Here is a 21,782-nt window from a genome sequence, read left to right on the forward strand (position 1 = left end):
TATCATATGTTAGATGAGGACCTAACGAAGAGCTGAAAACATAACAAGAAAATACCTGTACATTGTATCTGTATGCCTCCTCTTCAGCCTAGCCTGACATGAAAATGGTAGAACCATGTTCTTCATTTACCTGCTCCATTAGTGATAAAACATATCATATGCAGACAGGTTTTGACACACCACCCTGTCCTACCCTCCTGTAATTTCTTGTTCTCTTGTTTGAAAGAAGAGTAAAAAATTTCTTGGTTTTGTCGGTAAACAAGACTGATGCTCAGAAGAATCCTGTGAGATAATGCAGCTCTGTGTTATTTCAGTCAATTAATTACAAATCAGAACATCAAACTGATACAAAAGAGGTATATTAAAGAGAGATATCATCCAACACCATTAGAAATTTAAGTTTTAAAAGAACTGTTTGATCTACAGTTATTTTCCATTTAATTGGCTAGGGCTTTTTTTTTCTTTAGATGTGTTCCAATGTCACCTGAGTTCTTTAGACTTTGTGGTTTACTTTCAATCAGGAATAAAAATTGAATATATATATTTGAATGCATGAAATAATTTCTTTACTCCTGCAGATTTTTCTGAAGAATTAAATTCTATATGCAAAGTCAGTAAAGAGGCTTTGCTTTGAGATGCCTAATTCAAAAATTTAAGTAACATAAAGAATATGTTCCCCTCAGCAGTAAAGAAACATCATACTAAATCTACACCATTTCTCCAAGGAAAGGAAAAAATGTGTATAAGAGTAATCTTTGGTACCAAAAATAAGGGCACCTTCTTGTATGTCTTCAAATCTGACCACAACAGAAAAATTCTTTTAAACTGGATCAAAATGACCTCTGAGTGGTTCCATGTAGTGGGTATTGACAGTGGTAGCTAGAAAAACAATTGGGATGTTAAGGGTTGTTTGACAGCACAATACAACGCAATAACAATTGATAAAATATTCAATGTTTCCCTCCATCCTCCCAACTTTATGAGGTTTTTTCCTAAGACAATTCCGTAAGATATATACTTTTAATTATTCATAACATCCTCAAAATGCTTTAAGGGCTCCAATACCCAAAAGCAACAGAACCCAATCAACAGCAGTAAGAAAAACAGCAACAAAAGCTGAGGTTATAATACAAGATCAGAAACAGTCCTCTGACTGAAGGCATTTACTCATTTGTTTGATCTTAGGGACTTCACTTTCACTACTTGATTCCATCATGATATTTCCTGTGAAAGCCTGGTGTATTTGCTCAAGAAAATATTCCATCCACTGGAGATTTCTTCTGTGGGCTGTCTGACCACAGTGGCAAGTCAGCAGTAAGCAGGCTATATTTTTCTTCTTTAATTCATGATGAACGTGTCACTGGATCCTGTAAACACTACTGAATATACATTCAAGCTTTGTCCTTAGTGAAAATGGCACTTGAACCCTTGCAGTCAAGATAGCTTAGTAATATAGCACTTTACAGGTATAATAGCTGGTTATGTACTTCTCATAAAATTCCTTTTTCTGATGGCTTAGTGGGTATTGAAACATATCCTCACTGGGATCACACTGCCATTCCACAACATCTTTATGATGAAGTGTGTATTCTGTACTTCTTATTGTACTTTACATGTGCTTTATTGCTGTACGCATTTCCCTGTTGTTAATTTAAGTGCTCCTCTGTTATGTAATACATACAACGTTTTAAACTCTAATGGCATCCTATGAGGACTGGCATTAGAAAAGTACCGATACTTCAGATCATCATAATAATGATACTTGACTGGCTTTCCATGTAAATCCTTTGGGAATGGCCAAAATCCATACAGATGAATTTCATCACAGAATCTGGTGGCAAGCGTATACATGAGGAGACCAGTGCTGGGTCGTTTAATGTGGACCTTGTTTGTCAGCCAATAGCTGGAAAAGAAAGAAAAAGTACATTAAGAAACCCTCATACAACTTCAAGTGAATAAATCCTGTAAATTTATTTTACCTATTATCATTTTACACTATAAAAAAGCAACAGTTTCCTTCTTGTCTCTAAATGGAGATCATAAACGATGACACAGTTTTGGGCACACCTTTTTTCCACTGGAAGAAGAGAAGTTAGATGTTATTTAATGCAGTGTTGAAGAAAAGCTGGCCAGCTAAGGTTCTTAGCTCAGGCTTTAACCCTAACAAGAAGTCATGATACCTCCAAACGCTAGAAAACTGCAGTTAACCTCCTCAGCCAGATCAGGGAACAGTCTTTTGCTATAAACTTTGACCTCTTGCAGTATTCAATTCACCTCATCAAGTCAGCCGTGCACTGACTATTTCATTGGCCTAGTGATTACCTCACAGATTGCTTGTCTAAACAGAAAGGAAATGGAAATAATAACCATAACATGTTAAGAATGTAACCTTCAGAAGTAAACAGAAGTGAAGCTTTAATTACTTCACTTGTGACTAAGCACGTAAAGCTTCCTGCTTGCTAACGGCAGTCTCCAGAAAAGCAAAATCTGACACTAATACTTTTGAAAAGTTTTTGTTTTGTACTCAATAGTACACAGATCCAACTGAAGCTATGGAACAGTCTTCCTAAGCCAGTAACAACATGTCTGGTTGTGGGTTTAGAAGCTGCAGAGAGTTTTCAAAGAGGCAAATGGTGGGTAGGTGCAGAATGAACATGGTAACTGAACTGGATTCCAGCACGTACCTCACATTGGTACCTTTAAAATCTGCCACCGACATTGTTTTACATCCCCAATCTTTAAAACCAAAACTTCATTAAAATAGTGCCAGCCTGTTACTGGTAAAAGGCTTCTCCCAAGCCTGATTCAATATAAAGTTTGCTACTGTATAGAAATAAAAAAGGGTATTTAGAAACTTAAATCTGGTCATTCTGCTGGTTCAGATAAACAGCAGCCACGCACACAGTTATACTGGTCAAACTGTGGGAAAAAGTGGCTGCAAGTAAGAGAGGGAAGCAAGTTGTTATATTGTGTTACCACACAAACCTGAATCATTGCATTGTATTACTATATTCTTCGTTAGTTGTAGGCTATAAATTGTTTCTACCGTAGCCTAGACGGGGGGCGAAGGGAAATAAGCCTCATCACACCAGAGGTAGCTTTCTGCTCAACAGGGTTACAGTAAGGTTGGAACTCTGAGTATACAACGAGATTGCTTTAAAGGTATTTATCAGTGTAGCAGAAGGAACATCCCACCCACCACTATGAGACAGGATAGCAAAAACATGTCTTTAATCAAAGCTTGAAGTGTCTTAAAAGCATCAGATGCTGTGCAACATTAAAAATAATGATCCCACTGAAACTGGCCTTTTCAGTTTCACTCTATCAAAACCGTAAGGCCTAAAGGCTGATGTCTTTGAATCACAGGTACATATGCATGACAAAGATACATTTTATTTGCATTGCCCTCAGTTCCTGTTTTGAAAGCTGAGGGACTCTGCAAGTAGGAAGCGGTTCTAGGCTGAGTGATTGCTTCTCCAAAGCCAACAGAGGGAATGACTCAGAATTTTGTTTGACTGAAAAAAACACGATAGTAAAAAGCATATTTAAGAATCAAATGTAATGGGGAATGGTTACATGTACAAATAACAAATGTATTGCATATCATTTTTTCACTGTTTTCATAAACCTGAGTTTTCAGACAGAGGTTTCTGAGATACGATGCTAAGTAGTTTGCTTCCTACTCTGAGAAACTGCAACATTCTAAAACAAGACAAGCCAAAGGAGAGACTCCAGTTCTAAAAGAGTTTTTTTAAATGTTTGCTTATAGAAAAGTTATTGAAGAAACAAATCTGACCACTTTTCGCACTTCATATCACAGACACAGCAAAAAAAGATTAAAAGTGAAAGCTAATTATTTAATTTTTGTAGAAACTGGTATTTGTCTATTCAAAAATCAGTACCCACTCTAATCACATGCAGCGAGCCATCTACATGAGTGTCTCTAGCCAAATAGCAATCAAACCTGATGCATCTGCTACTACACGGCACAACTGCTATCATCCCAGCTGAATTTCACCATTCCAGAAATAGGATGATCATGGCAGAAAATGAAATTAATAGTAAACAGGTGGATCTAAATATTTGAAAAGGACACTACATCTTCTTACCAGGAGTAAGTATGTAATGAAGGACTAAGATGTAATAAAGAGCCTCTCACAATTTTAGAATATAAAAGCAAATCTTTTTGTCTGCTTGTCATATTCAGGTATCATACAAAAGAGAAGTTTAACTGTTTGGTTTCTCTTAAAAATGAAAAACATATCCGCACTCTGTACTATCAAAGTTTTGTAACTTGGTATCAATTCTACTTCAGATGAAAAAACGACAAGTAATGCAATGAATGGACCAGAGGCATTCAGTGCTCCAGGCTAAAGCTTACTGCAGATCATTTGATTTCTGCAAATCTCTGGCTCCCAAACTCTGCTTGAATTGGTAAAATTCATTGTGTGGCATAAGTAGTCTTTGTGATTTTGGTCCTGAAATATATGTGTCATCTTCTTAGTCACTCAAGTAGATACTCTAATATGAAACTTGGTTAAGGCTGATTTTTAGAGATTGATTGATGTTGTAAATGCTTTAACCAATGACCATTTTTGCACCTGCTTTCAGTTTCTGGAGTTTCAACTTCAAGTCTAAAGATACCCTTCTTACCTTTTTATCTGGGATGCACTCATTTTCTGTATAACTAAGATTACAATGTGAGGGAAGCAACGTAGCACAGATCCAAAAGAGAACCTCTTGTTTCTCATAACTAATCTCTAGATCTTCACCCATGATCAATTGCTGATTTTCAGGCTGGATAGAAAAGTAAGTTTAATTGAAAAACAAATAGGTGCATCTTGCCATGTTAGAAAATGGATTCTGCTATTTAAACATCACTATTAATCCTGTAAGTGGAAAGCTACATTCACACAGTGCACCACTATAGTGCTCCAGTCACTTGTTCTCTTGATAGCTGTGATAAAACAACTCCTCTGTGGGACCATGCTGTAAAGCAGACTACATTTATTGACATGTGCCAACATGTAAACATACTTCATTTCTATAACAATGATGACTTGAAGTTGAGTAGCTTGAATTCAAACAGATCCCACTTCAAATTAGTTTTAATTACACGGCTGACAGTAACTTAGTAAAGACACTGGCAATATATCATGACTTTCAGCTTAACACTCAGAAGTTAAAAATAAACCTCCAGTGGTAAACAAAAAACACAGCACCACTAAACACAAAAAACCCCCAGGCGAGAATAGAGAGTATGTTGAACTATCTGAAATGAAAGGAAGGCCGGCTCAGTACTTAATTAATTTAGACAGGTTCATGTATTTGATTTTTATAAAATTACACTTAATAATTATCAGGATTGCAACCAGTAACTAAAAATAGCACAATACACCATAAGATTAAAGGACACCCTGCTCATAGCAGGGACTGCTAAAACTCTCTCTCCCATGAAAAGAAGGTATGCTCAAGCAGGTACCAGTTCTTCTGTCTATGCCCTTCCGCTCCTACTCCTTTCTTCTGATAGCATCCTGTCTTTTTTCACCTTAGCAACTCATCCCAAATCCAAGCATCTTTGCCTCCAAGACCTTTTTACCTGCCTTGGACAGTGATTTCCTGCATGTTTCACTGTATGTTACGTATAAAAGTGAAAATAATCAGTCATCTTTCAGTATTTCTGTTAAGACTGGAAATAAGCATTGTCAATAACGGATTTGTGCCAGCCTTGTTTTAATACTTTCTGATGCTTTAGGCTTATAGAAAATGGGTTTTCCTTCATTTTTGATGCTATTATCTTACCAAAACCTAGTTCTTACATGTAGTTCCACACCATGAATATAAGACTTGCATGGTTTAATATTCTGTATGTAAAAATGTAATTTTTGACAGAGTCTTCTTTATCTTTACTAAGATAATAATAAAAACTAGGGTAAAGGAGAAAGACTTATTTGTTTGATAAAATAATTTCATTTTAAATTGAGACATGGGTATAAAATCTAAGCATCTCAGTAATGACTTCTACCAGAACCACAGGATCATTCAGGGTGGAAGGGACGTCAGCAGATCTCTAGTCCAACCTCTTTCTCAAAGTAGGGTCCCTCAGCCAATGCTGACAGCACTGGCGCTCCAGCCCAGCCACTTCTGTAGCCCCCAGCTCAACTTGCACCAGTTGGCCAGTATCTTTCTTGTATTAGGGGGCCCCAAAACTGGGCACAGTGCTCCAGATGTAGTCTAATAAAGTGCTGAGTAGAGGGAGGCAATCACTTTCCTCACTTGAACAGCCACACCCCTGTCAATATAGCCCTAGATGTTTTTGGCCCTTTGCTGTCATGGAGGACTGATGGCTTGTGCTCTTCTGGCTGCCTGCCAAGATGCCCAGGTTCCTTCCAGCACAGCTGATCTCAGCCACTCAGTCAGCCCCAAGACTATACTGCTAAAAGGGTTACCCCTTCCCAGGTACAGGACTCCACATTTGTCCTTGCTCAATTTCATAAGGCTCCTGTTGGCCTATGCGTCCAGCCCAGTAATCCAGCTAGACTTTGACCCATCTAGTTGTCCAGTCATCCAGACCACAATATCCTAACCTTGATGCAAGAACATTGTGGGAGACAGTGCCAAAAGCCTCGCTACCACTGAGATATACGACATCCAGTGCTCTCTCCTCATACACAAAGTATTGGATGTTTATAAAATGCTTAGTTATTACTAAACTTATTACTACGTGCACAACTGTCTCTTTGTGAAGCAAGTACCTTTTAAAAGGGGCTTATCTTTGTAAGGTAAAATCATGTTCTTTTCTTTTTCACACTGACAACAAACAATAAATTCTAATTGCTACTGATACAAATGAAAAGATTTTCACATTTTCTTGTGGAAGCTTATTTTCGTACTACTATAAGCAAGATAAACACCATGACTTTGTAGTAAAATATTACAGTTTCCTACTATCTAGGAGAAAAATTAGTTTGAAAACTATAATCGGTAGCCATCAGTAGTTCTACATCAATAGAAAGTTGCACATACCACGGGTGGAAAGTAGAGGATAAGACTGAAAATACAAAATAAGCCTAACAGATTTGAGGAAAAAAAAAATTATACAATTTAACAAACAGGAAATGTAAGTTATGCAGAGAATTGCCTGCAAAGGCTGGCAAAATCCTCTTAAGGAGATGCATGTGGAGGTTAGAACTGGTCATAAACTGCATACGAGTCAACGGGGCAAACTACAGCTACTTTTACTGTAACATGTTTGCTAAGAGACCAACACCCACCTCTCTGCAACCCCCTTCCAGGTAATTGTAGTGAGCAAATAAGGTCTCCAGGTAATTGTAGTGAGCAAATAAGGTCTCCCCTCAGCCTCCTCTTCTCCAGACTGAACAACCCCAGTTCCCTCAGTCGCTCCTCATAAGACTTGTGCTCCAGACCCCTCAACAGCTTTGTCACCCTTCTCTGGACATGCTCCAGCACCTCAACGTCCTTCTTGTAATGAGGGGCCCAAAACTAAACACAGTATTCAGGGTGCGGCCTCACCAGTGCTGAGAACAGGGGCACCATCACCTCCCTGCTCCTGCTGGCCACATTATTTCTGATACAGGCCAGGATGCTGTTGGCCTTCTTGGCCACCTGGGCACACTGCTGGCTCGTATTCAGCCGGCTGTCAATCAACACCCCCAGATCCTTTTCTGCAGGGCAGCTTTCCAGCCACTCATCCCCAAGCCTGTGGTGTTGCATGGGGTTGTTGTAACCAAAGTGCAGGACCCGGCACTTGGCCTTGTCGAACCTCATCCAATTGGCCTGGGCCCATCGATCCAGCCTGTCCAGATCCCTCTGCAGAGCCTTCCTACCCTCAAGTAGATCAACACTCCTGCCCAACTTGGTGTCATCTGCAAACTTGCTGAGGGAGCACTCTATCCCCATATCCAGATCATCCATAAATGCATTAAACAAGACCAGCCCCAAAACTGAGCCCTGGGGGACTCCACTTGTGACCAGCCACCGACTGGCTTTAACTCCATTCACCACGACTCTCTGGGCTCGGCCATCCAGCCAGTTTTTCACCCAGTGAAGAGGGCACCTGTCTAAGCCACGATTCGCCAGATTCTCCAGGAGAATGCTGTGGGAGACCATGTCGAAGGCTTTACTAAAGTCCAGGTAGATAACATCGACAGCCTTTCCCTCATCCACTTGGCGGGTCACCTGGTCATAGAATGAGATCACGTTGGTCAAGCAGGACCTGCCTTTCATGAACCCGTGCTGGCTGGGCCTGATCCCTTGGTTGTCCTTCACATGCCTGGTGAGCGCCGTCAGGATGAACCTCTCCATAATCTTTCCCGGCACCGAGGTCAGGCTGACAGGCCTGTAGTTCCCTGGATCCTCCTTCTGGCTCTTCTTGTAGATGGCCATCACGTTGGCAAGCCTCCAGTCGTCCGGGACCTCCCCCGTTAACCAGAACTGTTGATAAATGATGGAGAGCGGCTTGGCAAGCTCCTCCACCAGCTCCCTCAGTATCCTTGGGTGGATCCCATCACGCCCCATAGACTTGTGAGTGTCCAGGTGGCACAGCAGGTCATTAACTGCTTCCTACTGAATTACGGCGAGTTTATTTTGCTCTCCATCCTTGTCTTCCAGCTCAGGGAGCTGGATTCCCTGAGGATACCTGGTCTGGCTGTTAAAGACTGAGGCAAAGATTTTTAACTCCTTTCTCTGGACAGGATTGAATGAGAAGAACCATGTATGTTACAACCCTGAATAGCTCCAAAAGATTATACATACCAAGCTCTGTTCATTGACAGGCAAGCTGATCTCCAAGTAAACCCACTCATACACACTTGCCTATCACTGAAATTCTGTTCCTTCTACAGTCATTACATGGAAAGAATATTTTTTAAAAGAGCTTTCTAAGAAATCTTATATAGTATTTGAAAAGGTAAAATATTAGCATTAATAAGAAGTAAGGTAGGAAAACAAAGATTGTGAGAAAGAAGACAAAACATTTCAGACTTATTAAAGACTGTCTGTATCAGTGGGAGATGCTAGACGATGTATATTTTCTCGATTACACTCTCTCAAAAAATACTGTAGAACAGGACAAGACACAGAGAAAAGCAACATACGTTATCAGAAGAATAAAGTAACTTCTGTATGAGGAAAGAGTAAACAGAGTAGCTTGAAAAAGAGACAACTAAGCAGACATAGGGCAGAAAGCTCCAAAATTATGTAGTGTTTAAACAACGCAAATGGGGATTTAATTACTACTTTAACACAAGCACTGTAACATGAAATCTGTGGACCTGGTGGAGTTATTCAGTGGTAGGTCTAAAACAAACAAATGCAAGTACCTTCTCATACAACACACCATTGGACAGTGGAATTCATTGCAACACTATGTCTTGGATGATAACGGCCAACTGACTAAAAAGATACAAATTGTTCAAGTTCACAAACACAGCAGCAAAGATGAAGCTCCTTCTCAAGGCTTTGCTAAGCTGCTGGTCAAGGGAGCACATATCACAGGGTAAATGCTTGACATTTCCTCTAACTTTTCTACTAAGCATCTGTGCTGGCACCTGGCACCGGTAAGACCACAGGCTAGGGAGGTATCTACTTAAACAACCACTTTTATGTTCTTGAACCCAGTGTCTGCTTTCTCTAGAAGGTATTAGCTAAAACAGCTTCCTCAAAACCCAGAAAGAATAAAGCTAGTGCTTTCATGTCTTCAGTGGGATTAATCACATCAATGATATGAACAACCCTTCAACTGACCCTCTCAATTTATGTGAATGTATTAATTAAAAATGCATTATTCATCCTTTTCTTACTGAGATATGCCTTGGACAGAAGACTGCACAAGGAATCTAGAGTGTGAAAGAATTAAAGTGTGAACAATAACTGGCTGGACGGCCAAGCCCAGAGAGTCGTGGTGAATGGAGCGAAATCCAGTTGGAGGCCAGTCACAAGCAGAGTCCCCCAGGGCTCAGTTTTGGGATGGGTCTTGTTTAGTATATTTATCGATGATCTGGATGAGGGGATCGAGTACTCCCTCAGCAAGTTTGCAGATGACACAAAGTTGGATGGGAGTGTTGATCTGCTCGAGGGTCGGAAGGCTCTGCAGAGGGATCTGGACAGGCTGGATCGATGGGCCCAGGCCAATTGGATGAGGTTCAACAAGGCCAAGTGCCGGGTCCTGCACTTTGGTTACAACAACCCCATGCAACACCACAGGCTTGGGGATGAGTGGTTGGAAAGCTGCCGTGCAGAAAAGGACCTGGGGGTGTTGGTTGACAGCCAGCTGAATATGAGCCAGCAGTGTGCCCAGGTGGCCAAGAAGGCCAACGGCATCCTGGCCTGTATCGGAAACAGTGTGGCCAGCAGGAGTAGGGAGGTGATGGTGCCCCTGTTCTCAGCACTGGTGAGGCCGCACCCTGAATACTGTGTTTAGTTTTGGGCCCCTCATTACAAGAAGGACGTTGAGGTGCTGGAGCGTGTCCAGAGAAGGGCGACGAAGCTGGTGAGGGGTCTGGAGCACAAGTCTTATGAGGAGCGGCTGAGGGAACTGGGGTTGTTCAGACTGGAGAAGAGGAGGCTGAGGGGAGACCTCATCGCTCTCTACAATTACCTGGAAGGGGGTTGCAGAGAGGTGGGCGTTGCCCTCTTGTCCCAAGTGACAGGACAAGAAGAAATGGCCTCAAGTTGGACCAGGGGAGGTTTAGACTGGATATTAGAAAAAGTTTCTTTCCTGAGAGACTGGTGAGACACTGGAACAGGCTGCCCAAGGAAGTGGTGGAGTCACCATCCCTGGAGGTGTTCAAGGAAAATGTGGACGAGGCATTGTGGGACATGGTTTATTGGGCATGGTGGTGTTAGCTGATGGTTGGACTTGATGATTTTACAGGTTTTTTCCAACATTAATGATTCTGTGATTCTGTGAATAACACTGAGAGTGTGACAGCCAGCACAGGAACACTGCCGAGTATTTGCATAAGACCTACTTTACAGTTTTCAATGTGAAATATTTTGAAATATTATACACAATATCTATTTCATTAAAAGGAATACTGCACTTTATGAAGAGCTGAAACACTCCCCAAATTGTCATTTGCTTTTTAGCAAATTTATTCACTACATTAATGTTAAGGGTTGTTTTTTGTTTGGGGTTTTTTTACTTTACCCCTTCAATTCTTGCTTATAAAGCAGATTTCAAGGACCACTTGAGACTTTGGACTCTGCCTGGCAATCTTCCTTAGAAAGAGGAAGAAAAGACCAGTTATATCAACAGTGAACGCCGTCATGTTATGTACCTTGCTTTACCACAGCTAAATGAGAACATGGCCAGCAGGCTGCCATTCAGTGATACCACCATTGCAGAGAATTTTAACCACTGTGAGCATAGTCTTTACTGGCTATGGTAAAATAATGAAGAGTACATTAAACCTCCTTTTACCTGTCTTAAAATAAAATGGTTCAGCTTCCCTGGTGTAGGAGACTATTCTGCTTTGTACCATTACTCTAGCATGATCTGCTCCCAAAGCAGCTTTAATAAATTTTTGGAAAAACACCTCAATAGGAAAACGATCTGCTAAGGATAAAGAAGTATCAATATATAGCATAACAATGCCCTTCTGTTGCCAGTTAACTAAGAAACGCTTGCTAAAGTTAAAACCAGTCAAGCCTATGAACTCTTTTCTCATACACAAAAAGGTTTTGGTGTAACAGCTGGAATCCTCCAGAGCCATAAGCCACATGCTCCATGAAATATTTGGAGGGATGGTGCAGTAAGGCCTATATATGAAACAGAAAGCCTTCAAGACTAATTAACAGGATATGTTTAAGATTGGGAACGTGCCTCAACTTCTGTCCCACTTCTGTAGTATTTCCAAGCTATCAGAATACTTTTATTTGAACACACACAAGGTCCTTCAGTTTTCATCTAAAAAAATAAAATTATTGACCTAGGTTTAGAAGGAAATCACAGGATGAATAAACCTCTTCAACCATTTGATAAAAGCATTGACCCAAAGGGAAAGACCCATGCTTCACTCCTTGATGACAACAGCTTTTTATGTTAAACCACCATTAGTTTCAAAATATAAAACGCCCATGATTCTTCCTTCATAAACAAGAACTTTCAAAATTGCCCACGTATTTTCTGATTTTAAAGTAGAAGCATTGCAGCAGGACAGACAGATGACATCCCTTACCCCAGAAAAGCACCCAACAGATACGAGGCAGTGTGACTGCAGAAAACATGGGCCTCAGTCTGGTCAGAGGGGGGAGGAGGAAAGTTTAAGCCTTTGCAGGTGCTACGTACCCTGTGCTGCAGTACAAAAGGAGAATGAGAGCCATCATCTCCCATCTGCTTAAGTAACTTCTGGAAGAATATAGCAGTGCATTTGTGTGAAAACTGATTTTTAACAGGCACAGGACCTCCTCAGAGCAAACCTACAAGACCAAGCTTTTCTTACAAGGCTGTGAGAAGGTCACACTCTCCACCCTTCTGCAAAGCTTAGCACTGAGGTACCTAGCACCCTGCTCACTGCTGTCATGACCAAGGCATTCCAGAACATGAACAAAAGTTAAACTGTATGACCAAAATTCTAAATTTAGAAAAATCCAAGCTGTTTTCCTAAACACTTATGCATGTACACAAAAGTGCTTGCACAAATTGTATTTCAACTGATGCCAAATCATTGTCTTCACTTAGCCATGAAACTTCGGTAACTGCTTTTTTATTTTTACACTGTTATGAGGTACACTGTAGCTGTGATATTGGTTAATGCCTATGTACACAGATGGATATAAAGCCATTCAAAACCTACTGGAGTAAGTAGGACAGTGACTCCTTGTCAAAAAGGAAAAACTTTCTAATAGATGGTCTAAAATTTCAAAGAAATGTCAAGGTTTTTATTAGAAATACCCTCCTTATTTAAGAAGTTGAGCCTCGCTTGGTTTATTCCAGCAGCAGATGGTAAACCCCTGCAGAAAAGACTTAAAGCAACTGGACTTCCAAACCTTACAGAAAATTAAACCAAATTTAAGCAATAAACAATACACATATACTGCTACTCAAGACAACATGATCCAATTAATTCTGCAATTAACCCACAGAAACTGCTGGAATACTTACCTATGTGTATTTTTAAAAAGCAATTGAGATTATCTTGAAAAAGACTGTACGTGGGAAAGAAAACAATGATTTAACAGCTAGTTCATTTTAGATTTCACTGATGAGAACAGTTGCCATCAGTGTAAATAGTTAATAGTGTACTAACCTTTTCCAGAGGTCCATAAAGAACCAGACTTTAAAGTAGTATCTTACATTAAATTTCAATCTTTAGGCTAAGTGAAAGCAACAGGAGAGCAGAGATACTACCCCAGGCCCGTATATCTTTTCTTTTGCAATAGTAAGTTACAAACAGCACTAAGACAAAATGTCTCCAAGTGCTTCTGTGAAAGGAGAATTGATGCAGCTTCCAAAACACTAAACATGTCAAAGTCAGAAAGTAATGTCTTTTTTTCAAAAGACAGCCAAGGTGTGATTGAAAATGTTTTGCTTTCATTCCATGAACAATATAATAATGATCAAACTGGCAATATAACTTATTTGGCGATTCACAGAGGTACTATCATTAACATTATTTTGACACTAGCTGAGTACCAGTACTCCGAGAACAAAAAATAAAATTGTTTACTGCACTTCTAAATCTATTTTGCATGTACATCAATAGCCCTTTTGAAAATACATACTTATTGCTTTCAAGGGACAGTATCAGTGAAGGTCCACCCCTGTAACCCTTTGTACAAGTAACTCTCAAGTGGCTAAATTGACTTACACACTGATAAAACCGTGTTCAAAAATAACTTGTTTAAAGATACGAGTCATGGGATTACCAAGGAGATTACACAGGAGGAAACTGATTCACTCTGAATTTAAGTGTTATTTACATGCTACTGACCTGTTAAATGTTTTGAACTAGCTTCAATCTGAAAATGCTATGGCAATTAGCTTGCTAGAAGAGATTTCTTGATAAAATATTTTAAACTGTTATGTGAGTATTCCCTGATATACAGAGAATGTCTCTCAAGTCAGATACTAACTGAGGGATAAATACTTCAGCATCAAACGTTAAAAAAACCTAAGTGAGTTTAAACACTTGCAAAAGTAAAATTACAGAATATTGTCCTGTACCAAAGATCTTATTAAAATTTTTTAGTCAACAGTTTCTGCCAAATCACATGGTCTCAGAATGCCTCATACCAGAATCCATCCTTAAAATTGATCATAACTATGGAAGTGTAGAGCAAGGCTTGCTTTCTTTTTTTGGGATGGGGAAACTGTTTTGTCTTTAGTATGCATTATGTTTATTTCTACAACATAATCAATATTACAATACAAGGTGAAAAATTGTTTTTTAGAATTATATCTGCCTTGCTATACTCCACAGTTGTGCCACTACTCAAAAGCAGAGTGGGCTGGGCGAAAGAGTACTTAAAATGTTCCCAAAGAAAGTTACCTGGATTTTTGCTCTCCCTGGAGTCAGTGACTAGGGGCTACATTAGCAAGCAGTGGGGACCATTAGGAGGTCCTCTGTAGGGTAAGGCAGATGGTTCTAAGTACAGGATGTCCACACCATAACCATTACATTTTTTTTTTCCACCACAGACTGAGTTGGGGTGTACTTGGTGAGCCACAGGAATGCCCCAGTTTATTTTAATCTGAGAATCGTGCTTTAATACCCTTTCATGACATAAAGAACTGTAAAAGAGAACGAGCAGGACATTTACTTAAAAAATGCCTTCTTACACAACCTGAAAACACTAATGTAGAGACACCCAATGACAACTATTGACTTAAAAGGTAATAGAAACAGACTCCAAGATATTTCCTGAAGACTGCTATTAGGATGTTTGAGCAATTCTTTAATGTCTCTCATGAAAACTGGCCTAATGTACTTGAAAAAGCAACAGCGCTTTGTTTCTAATACTGAAAGCGATGCCCTTTGATTCTCAGACACTACATATCTGTCAAGAAGCGAGATCACGAGAAAAGGTGCCAACCCTTGCCTAGTAGCATAGGCTAGGTTTAGCACTCATGAGGAAAGAATGACTGCAAATCTGATGTTAGCACAATAGCTAGACCTGACTTGCCATTGTCATGCTTTGGTTGTCATTATGAAGAACAAAGTAAGTAAATAATGGAGAAAAAGAAAAAAAAGGAGTAATAGTGTGCATGTGTGTGTTTGCATGTGAGACAGTGAAATAGTAGTTTTGATGCAGAATATCCTCTAGGAAACAGCTACTTATTTTTCAGGACAATGAAGACCAAAATCAAAGCAATGGAACAAAGTCATTTTAAATGTATTGTGATAAAGATTATCTTAACTGGAGAAACAGGTTGCAAATAAAGAACACTAGAGAAGCTTGCAGAATGAAACTGTTTATAACACAATGCTATCGATGACTGATTGGTTTAGGTTATGTTGATATTGCTTACCTTAAGATAAAATGTACCTACATAAGACACCCCAGATAGATAGGATTTTAGGAAGGATGAAGGGTATAACAACTGATACACATCCTGGAGAACTGGTGTTATTTACATACCAGGTAACAAAGCCAAACTGGTGCCCTGAGGATGAGCTGTCTCATTATAATGTGAAAACCACACCTCCTACCTGGATAAAGCCCCCAACCCAAATAAGCCCCCTACTCTTCAAGCATGCTGTAGTGAATTAAAAGAGAGCTGTATGTTTAAGATGAAGTAAGAAAGAAACTAACCAATAGCTAGCTCAGGGGTGTGAACAGTAGGCCTAACTAACACGGTTAACTGTTTAAATACATGCCGCAATTTCAAGCAAGTGTGCTGGCTTTGTGGAGGTATCACCTAGCACCCATCTCTGTGCAGATATGAAATAAGATACTTCTGCTCTGTGGGTGTAAATTGGCGTATCGCACACCAGGTAAACGACCCCACTTGTGGGACAACACTATTATTATCAGTCTGGGCTTGATCTAGTCCAAACTAATTACTGGTAGGAAGATTCATCATATCCACATTTCCTCCACTCACTTCACAATAACCACCTTCTCATAGCCTTACTGGGTAGGCTGGAATGCATGCACATCTTCTAATGTTGACATATTATTTTTAAGACCTACTTAACAAGTTCTTTTGTGCATCTGAGAACCTGTATTAGAATTCCTCAGGTCCTAAGCTTTGGGCCATTCAACATTCCTTTAATAGCTTCCAGAAGCCAAGGTCACATTTGGTTTTTTTTTTTGGTAGAATGGCTTTTTCTCCTGCTTGTCATTGGTCTTCCAGATCATGTATTCACTGTCATCTACGATTAGCCACACGATATTTTTTCAGCGGTGTGGGAAGATGCATCTTCTCTTACTTTACTTTCATGCTTTTCTCACAATGCAAGTCGCATTCATGACAACTTTTAAAATAAGTTTGCTGATCAAACCTTTTGCTGACACCTATGGGACACGTTAGTCTTCAGGCTGTGCTTAATTGCTCAGCATTCTCACAGAAAAACCTGAATGGGGCTTTTCACAGCTCCTTTGCACCTCCTTTCTCAAAGCATTCAAGCTTCTGGGAAGTCACTTCAATCACTTCTCTCTTCACTGTAACTTTTAAGCCACCTAAATGACTCACTCTCTCAGGCCACACCATCTGAGCTCTACTTGCAGTTGTTACTTCTGTAACAAGTCATGATGATCTCTGTACCCACCTACCACCAGTCAGTATTCCCTACTGCTCAAAGCATGCTGAGTTTGCCGTTATCTTCCTCCAGCTCTCAAAACACCTCAGGAATACCTATCTGTTGCTTGGGTAGTTAGAAATATTATTTGTGATACACTACAGGAGAGAAAGGGAGAGTAGAGGCTACTTACTTACGCAGCTACTGGAAATCGCAAAGAATATCCATAAATATATTTTTTTTAAGTCATTTAAGCCCTGAGGAATCCACTTATACCAAAAAAGAGCTGAATCTTTGACAGTAAACGTGTTTAGTCTTCTGTTGCATAATGACTTAAACACTTACCCTTGCTTCAGAGTCCTGGAAGTCATCAGCTGACACTCGTTCTAGGACAGTACATGCCTCTGCTGAAAAGTGTTGTTCCCTCAACTCATGCACAAAACAATTTTTAAGAATGAAACCTATCTTCATCTTAAAAGAAGTCAGTTATAAATAATTTATTTAGAGATCACAGGTGCACTAGATAGATACACACAGGTCATAGCAAAGGTGCACTAGAATAGACTTAGAGTACATTTTATAGACTAAGAAAGCTAATAGATAATCTTCTTGAGAATGTTTTTTCTTTCTGACAAATCAGCTCCTTCCTGAGGTCTGGCAGAAATAGATGTATCTCTCAGTGAGGTGTTCCCCTTCTACCTTACTTCTGTGACACACTTAGAATCATAGAATCGTTTAGGTTGGAAAAGACCTTAAAGATCATCAAGTCCAACCATAAACCTAACCCTGCCAAGTCCACCACTAAACCATGTCCCAAAGCGCCTCATCCACACATCTTTTAAATACCTCTAGGGATGATGAGACTCAACCACCTCCCTGGGCAGCCCATGCCAATGTCTGACAACCCTTTCAGTGAAGAATTTTCTCCTAATATCCAATCTAAACCTCCCCTGGTGCAAGTTGAGGCCATTTCCTCTTGTCCTATCACTTGTTGCTTGGGAGAAGAGACCAGCACCCACCTCTCTACCACCCCCTTTCAGGTAGTTGTAGAGAGCAATAAGGTCTCCCCTGAGCCTCCTAGACAATAATATATTCCTGCAATACAGATAATGGGGCAAAGTACAGAATTCTATGAATTACAGAATCACAGAATCATTTGGATTGGGAGGGACCTTTAAAGATCACCTACTACAACTCCCCCTGCTGTGGGCAGGGACATCTTTCACTATATCAGGTTGCTCAAAGACCGATCCAACCTGACCTTGAACACTTCCAATGATGGGTCAACCACAACTTCTCTGGGAAACCTGTTCCAGTGTCTCACCACTCTCATCATAAAAAAAACTCTGCCTTCTGTCTAATCTAAACTGATCTTCTTTCAGTTCAAAACCATTGTCCTGTGTCCTCTCACTAGAGGCCTTGGTAAAAAGTCTCTCTCCACCTTTCTTATAAGCACCCTTCATACATTGAAAGGCTGCAATAGGATCTCCCCAAAGCCTTCTCTTGTACAGGCTGAACAACCCCAACTCTCTCAGCCTTTCCTCATAGGAGAGGAAAGTTCCAGCCCTCTGACCATTTTCATGGCCCTTCTCTGGACCCACTCCAACAGGTCCCTGTGTTTCTTGTACTTGCGCCCGACAGCGGGGCACAGTACTCCAGATGGGATCTCACTGTAGTGGAGTAGAGGGGGAGCATCACCTCCCTTGACCTGCTGGCCATGCTTCTTTTGATGCAGCCCAGGATATGGTTGGCTCAATTTCCTTTCTGTTTTACTCCCCCCCATTATAAATGAATGGATTACCTTCACACTTACAAGATAAAAGTCAATGTGTCAGTCTATAAGTTCAAATCAAAATATTTTTGATTAACATAAACAGAACCTGCATCAAATAAATTATTTTTATTATACCTTGGTTAAAAGCTGCTGGCATTAATGGGCTTTTTTTTCCCTTACACTTCCAATAGTTAAGAGGACTATTTTTTCATATATTTTACTCTTGCCCGATGGAACTGTTTAAACACATGGAAATACTAAGGGCTAAGGTAAAACCTTAAAAAATTATGGAGAACACTTGAACGGAGTGAACCTTAGATGTAAAAATGGTGATCAAAAAGCACATATATGAATTTATGAGGATTTGAAATGGCAGATGGGAGTTGTGTTTAGATGATTCATAAACAGTCAAATCTAAACGAGTATGAAACAAAAGTTTGTAGCAACGTACATTAGCAATGATGAGAAAACAGCACAAAAGAAAAAGCATTTGATTAACTAGGCAAAAACATAGAACAGACAAGTTAAATACCAAACCCATGCAACTATTTGCCATAATTTGATAGTCCTCCTTTTTCCTTTGTTTCATTCTTTCTGCATGAATTCACAGAAGAGAAAATATTTTCCGATGTGTATAGCTTCAAAACACAGATACAAGCTGACTGATGGATGTTCCCGTTCAAAACTTTTCTGTGACTTGTCAATATACTGATTTAACAAGCTTTTTATTTCTTCACCTCAACTTTATTCCTGCTCCAAATACTAACCCTATAAAGACCAGGTTAGAGCAAAAGGTGCCATCTCAGTTATATGGAAGTTCATAGGTATATTCTGGTTTGTTTCACTAGGGCTTGGGTTTCATCCGTATAATCTAACAGGGATCTTTCCTCATGACACCTTTTCATTAATGCTATACCCTCTGTTACACAATCATCTCCCAATTTCCTACAACACAATTGGAAATAAATACCTGGTTGGAACTTCATAAACAATTAGTCAGTGTATAATCTAGAAGATGGTTCAGCTCAATCCTTTCTATGCTCTGCAGGTTTGTGTGAAAGTCCAAGCTTTCACTACCTGGCTGTCTTTTATGACCAAAAGGGAAGGTGCAAAATACCCAGCAAAGCTTTTCTGAGTGAGACAGTTTATTGATGGGAAGGATGCTTCTATCACACAGTCTTACAGACCTACGTAATAGCTAGTGATAACAGCAACAGTCCTCTGTTACTCATGACTGGAGACAGCAATGCATTCAGAGAATTTGAGTTAATGCTAATGCTCATGACCAGTGAATATGCTAAGCTGGCGCTGTCCTGCTTTGCCCACACAGTTGTGCTGGTGTGCCTCAGTTAGAGCATGTCTCTGCTATTCCAGATGAACACACTTCAGATCAGTGACTTTAAATAGTCCTGAGCTGTGAAGTTTTCCTTTTTGTTTAAACATACACTAAGGAATATGTAAACACCTCTAAACTCATTGTAACTGGTTAACCAAATCAGACTTCTATACAAATCTTGAGAGACTAAAGATTGGAGCGCCACTACCATCTCCATTACTCAATCAACAGTTCAACACAAGTAAATAATGTTTACAAAAGTTAAGCGTGCTGACAGTGCAAATGAAAAACTTTGGCAGGAAAAGTAGTGTTGGATTTCCATTCTGGAAAGCACACTGGGCCCAATCCTAACAAAAACTTACAAAAGTAAGCAAAAGAAAGCAATTGCATTTTAAGTAAATGGGACTAGAAATGTAAGTATGTTTTAGAGGGAGTTAATTTATTTTCTTCCTCTCATATATATTGTAAATATTACTTATTTCCTTCTCTAAAAAGATTATTGGCATTAGTTTGGATTAAACAGAAGTGATAAAGCAAAGGCATGAATGGAAGGAAAAGAAAAATCATCATAAGATTGGAGATGGCACAAGAATATTTTATTGGTTTTAGAGAAGGAACTACCTTTGCCTTCACACTAATTTTCTATTCAGTAAAATAAGACTACCTACCATACTCTTTCACACACAGAAACATATGTAGAGGTGGGGGAAATAAAGCAAAACAGAAGGAAAGTATGGAAAAGTGACAGACAAAGGAAAATGTGTAGCGTATAGAAAAAACAGCATTTCCTAACAGCAAAATGAGAAGGCAGTCATAGAAAACAGGTATTTTACTTCACCGAGATTTTCCAGGTTTTAGGACGCTTACAGCCTAAGCTTATATTTTGACTTACAGTCATGCTGTGACTGTTTTTGAAGCAGAACTCACTCCTCTGCTGAAGGAAAAGGTCTGCCCTGAGCAGTAACCCCTGCTGGAAAACCTTCCTTTCCTCTCCATTCATCTTCTGGGGCTCCCTTCCCATTCAGGGCTGGCACAAGAGACAGCACCGCTGCTCCCTGCTGCTGGCACATTTCATGGACCTAGGGGTTGATACAGACCAATTGTGATGGCGGGCTAGCTTCCTAGGCAGAAGTTTGGTCTGTGGCATCGACAGGGTTGATACCAGAGGTCAGCCTCCAGCTGAAAGGTGAAGACACAAGCCCACACTGGGACCTCTCCTATTGCTGGACCTAAAACTGAGAAATCAGAACCCAAGAGAGCATCCAATTTCACAGAGGGGCAGTTTTAACAGGCGGAGATTGGGCAGAATGATAAATAAGCAGCCTGCTTTCTATCAGCCATATTCCCTTCCTGAAAGAGCCTTTATTCCTATGTCTCAGAGTAACTATTCAAGCCTCAGAAAGGCTACTGAAGCAGTTCCTTAGTAGGAAAACTTGATAATGGCTTGGGTCAGCAAAGATACGACAGCTAAGAAATTAATTTGACCCATGTCCTACACAGTAATAAAGAATCCTCTAATAAATGCAAAATGGTAATTTTCCTATTGGATGACTATTAAGTATCTGTTAGATGATGGCAATTACACAGATTGTATTTCACCTATGAGAGAAGTTAAGTAATTTTGAATTTTAGTTTCAACTGAAATAATACATACTCATGTCATTGAAATAATATATAATACAACATAACTACATGTTGATGTTAATCTTGAACTTACATGCTTTATCAAACTGTGCCCTGACTTTTTCTGGGGATTGGTGAGGGCATGACAAAACGTTCATTAAAAATTACCGTGTGCAAAGCTATCTCCCATGTCAAAAATGGGCAAACTGAGTGGATGTAACAATGCAAGAATGGGACTCATTGGATCAGACTCTTCAACCACAAATCCAATGCTTCTCTTGGAAAGCCATGTCAAATTAAGAACAGGGAAAAATTTTTTGTTTGAACGAAGATGACAATTCAG

At 39.8% G+C, this 21,782-nt stretch overlaps 1 protein-coding gene across 1 annotated transcript in view; it reads right to left on the bottom strand.

The window, feature by feature from the left end:
* Positions 1 to 1,599: 1,599 nt before the first annotated feature.
* ST8SIA4 (ST8 alpha-N-acetyl-neuraminide alpha-2,8-sialyltransferase 4) overlaps positions 1,600 to 21,782 on the bottom strand; it is a 59,713-nt gene continuing 39,530 nt past the window's right edge. The window contains exon 5 of the mRNA XM_059833905.1: positions 1,600 to 1,903. Within this exon, the coding sequence (XP_059689888.1) occupies positions 1,621 to 1,903 (283 nt within the window). The 3' untranslated portion in view covers positions 1,600 to 1,620. The remainder of the gene's footprint in view (positions 1,904 to 21,782) is intronic.

This window comes from Gavia stellata, chromosome Z, assembly GCF_030936135.1.
Source record: "Gavia stellata isolate bGavSte3 chromosome Z, bGavSte3.hap2, whole genome shotgun sequence".
Lineage (NCBI taxonomy): Eukaryota > Metazoa > Chordata > Aves > Gaviiformes > Gaviidae > Gavia > Gavia stellata.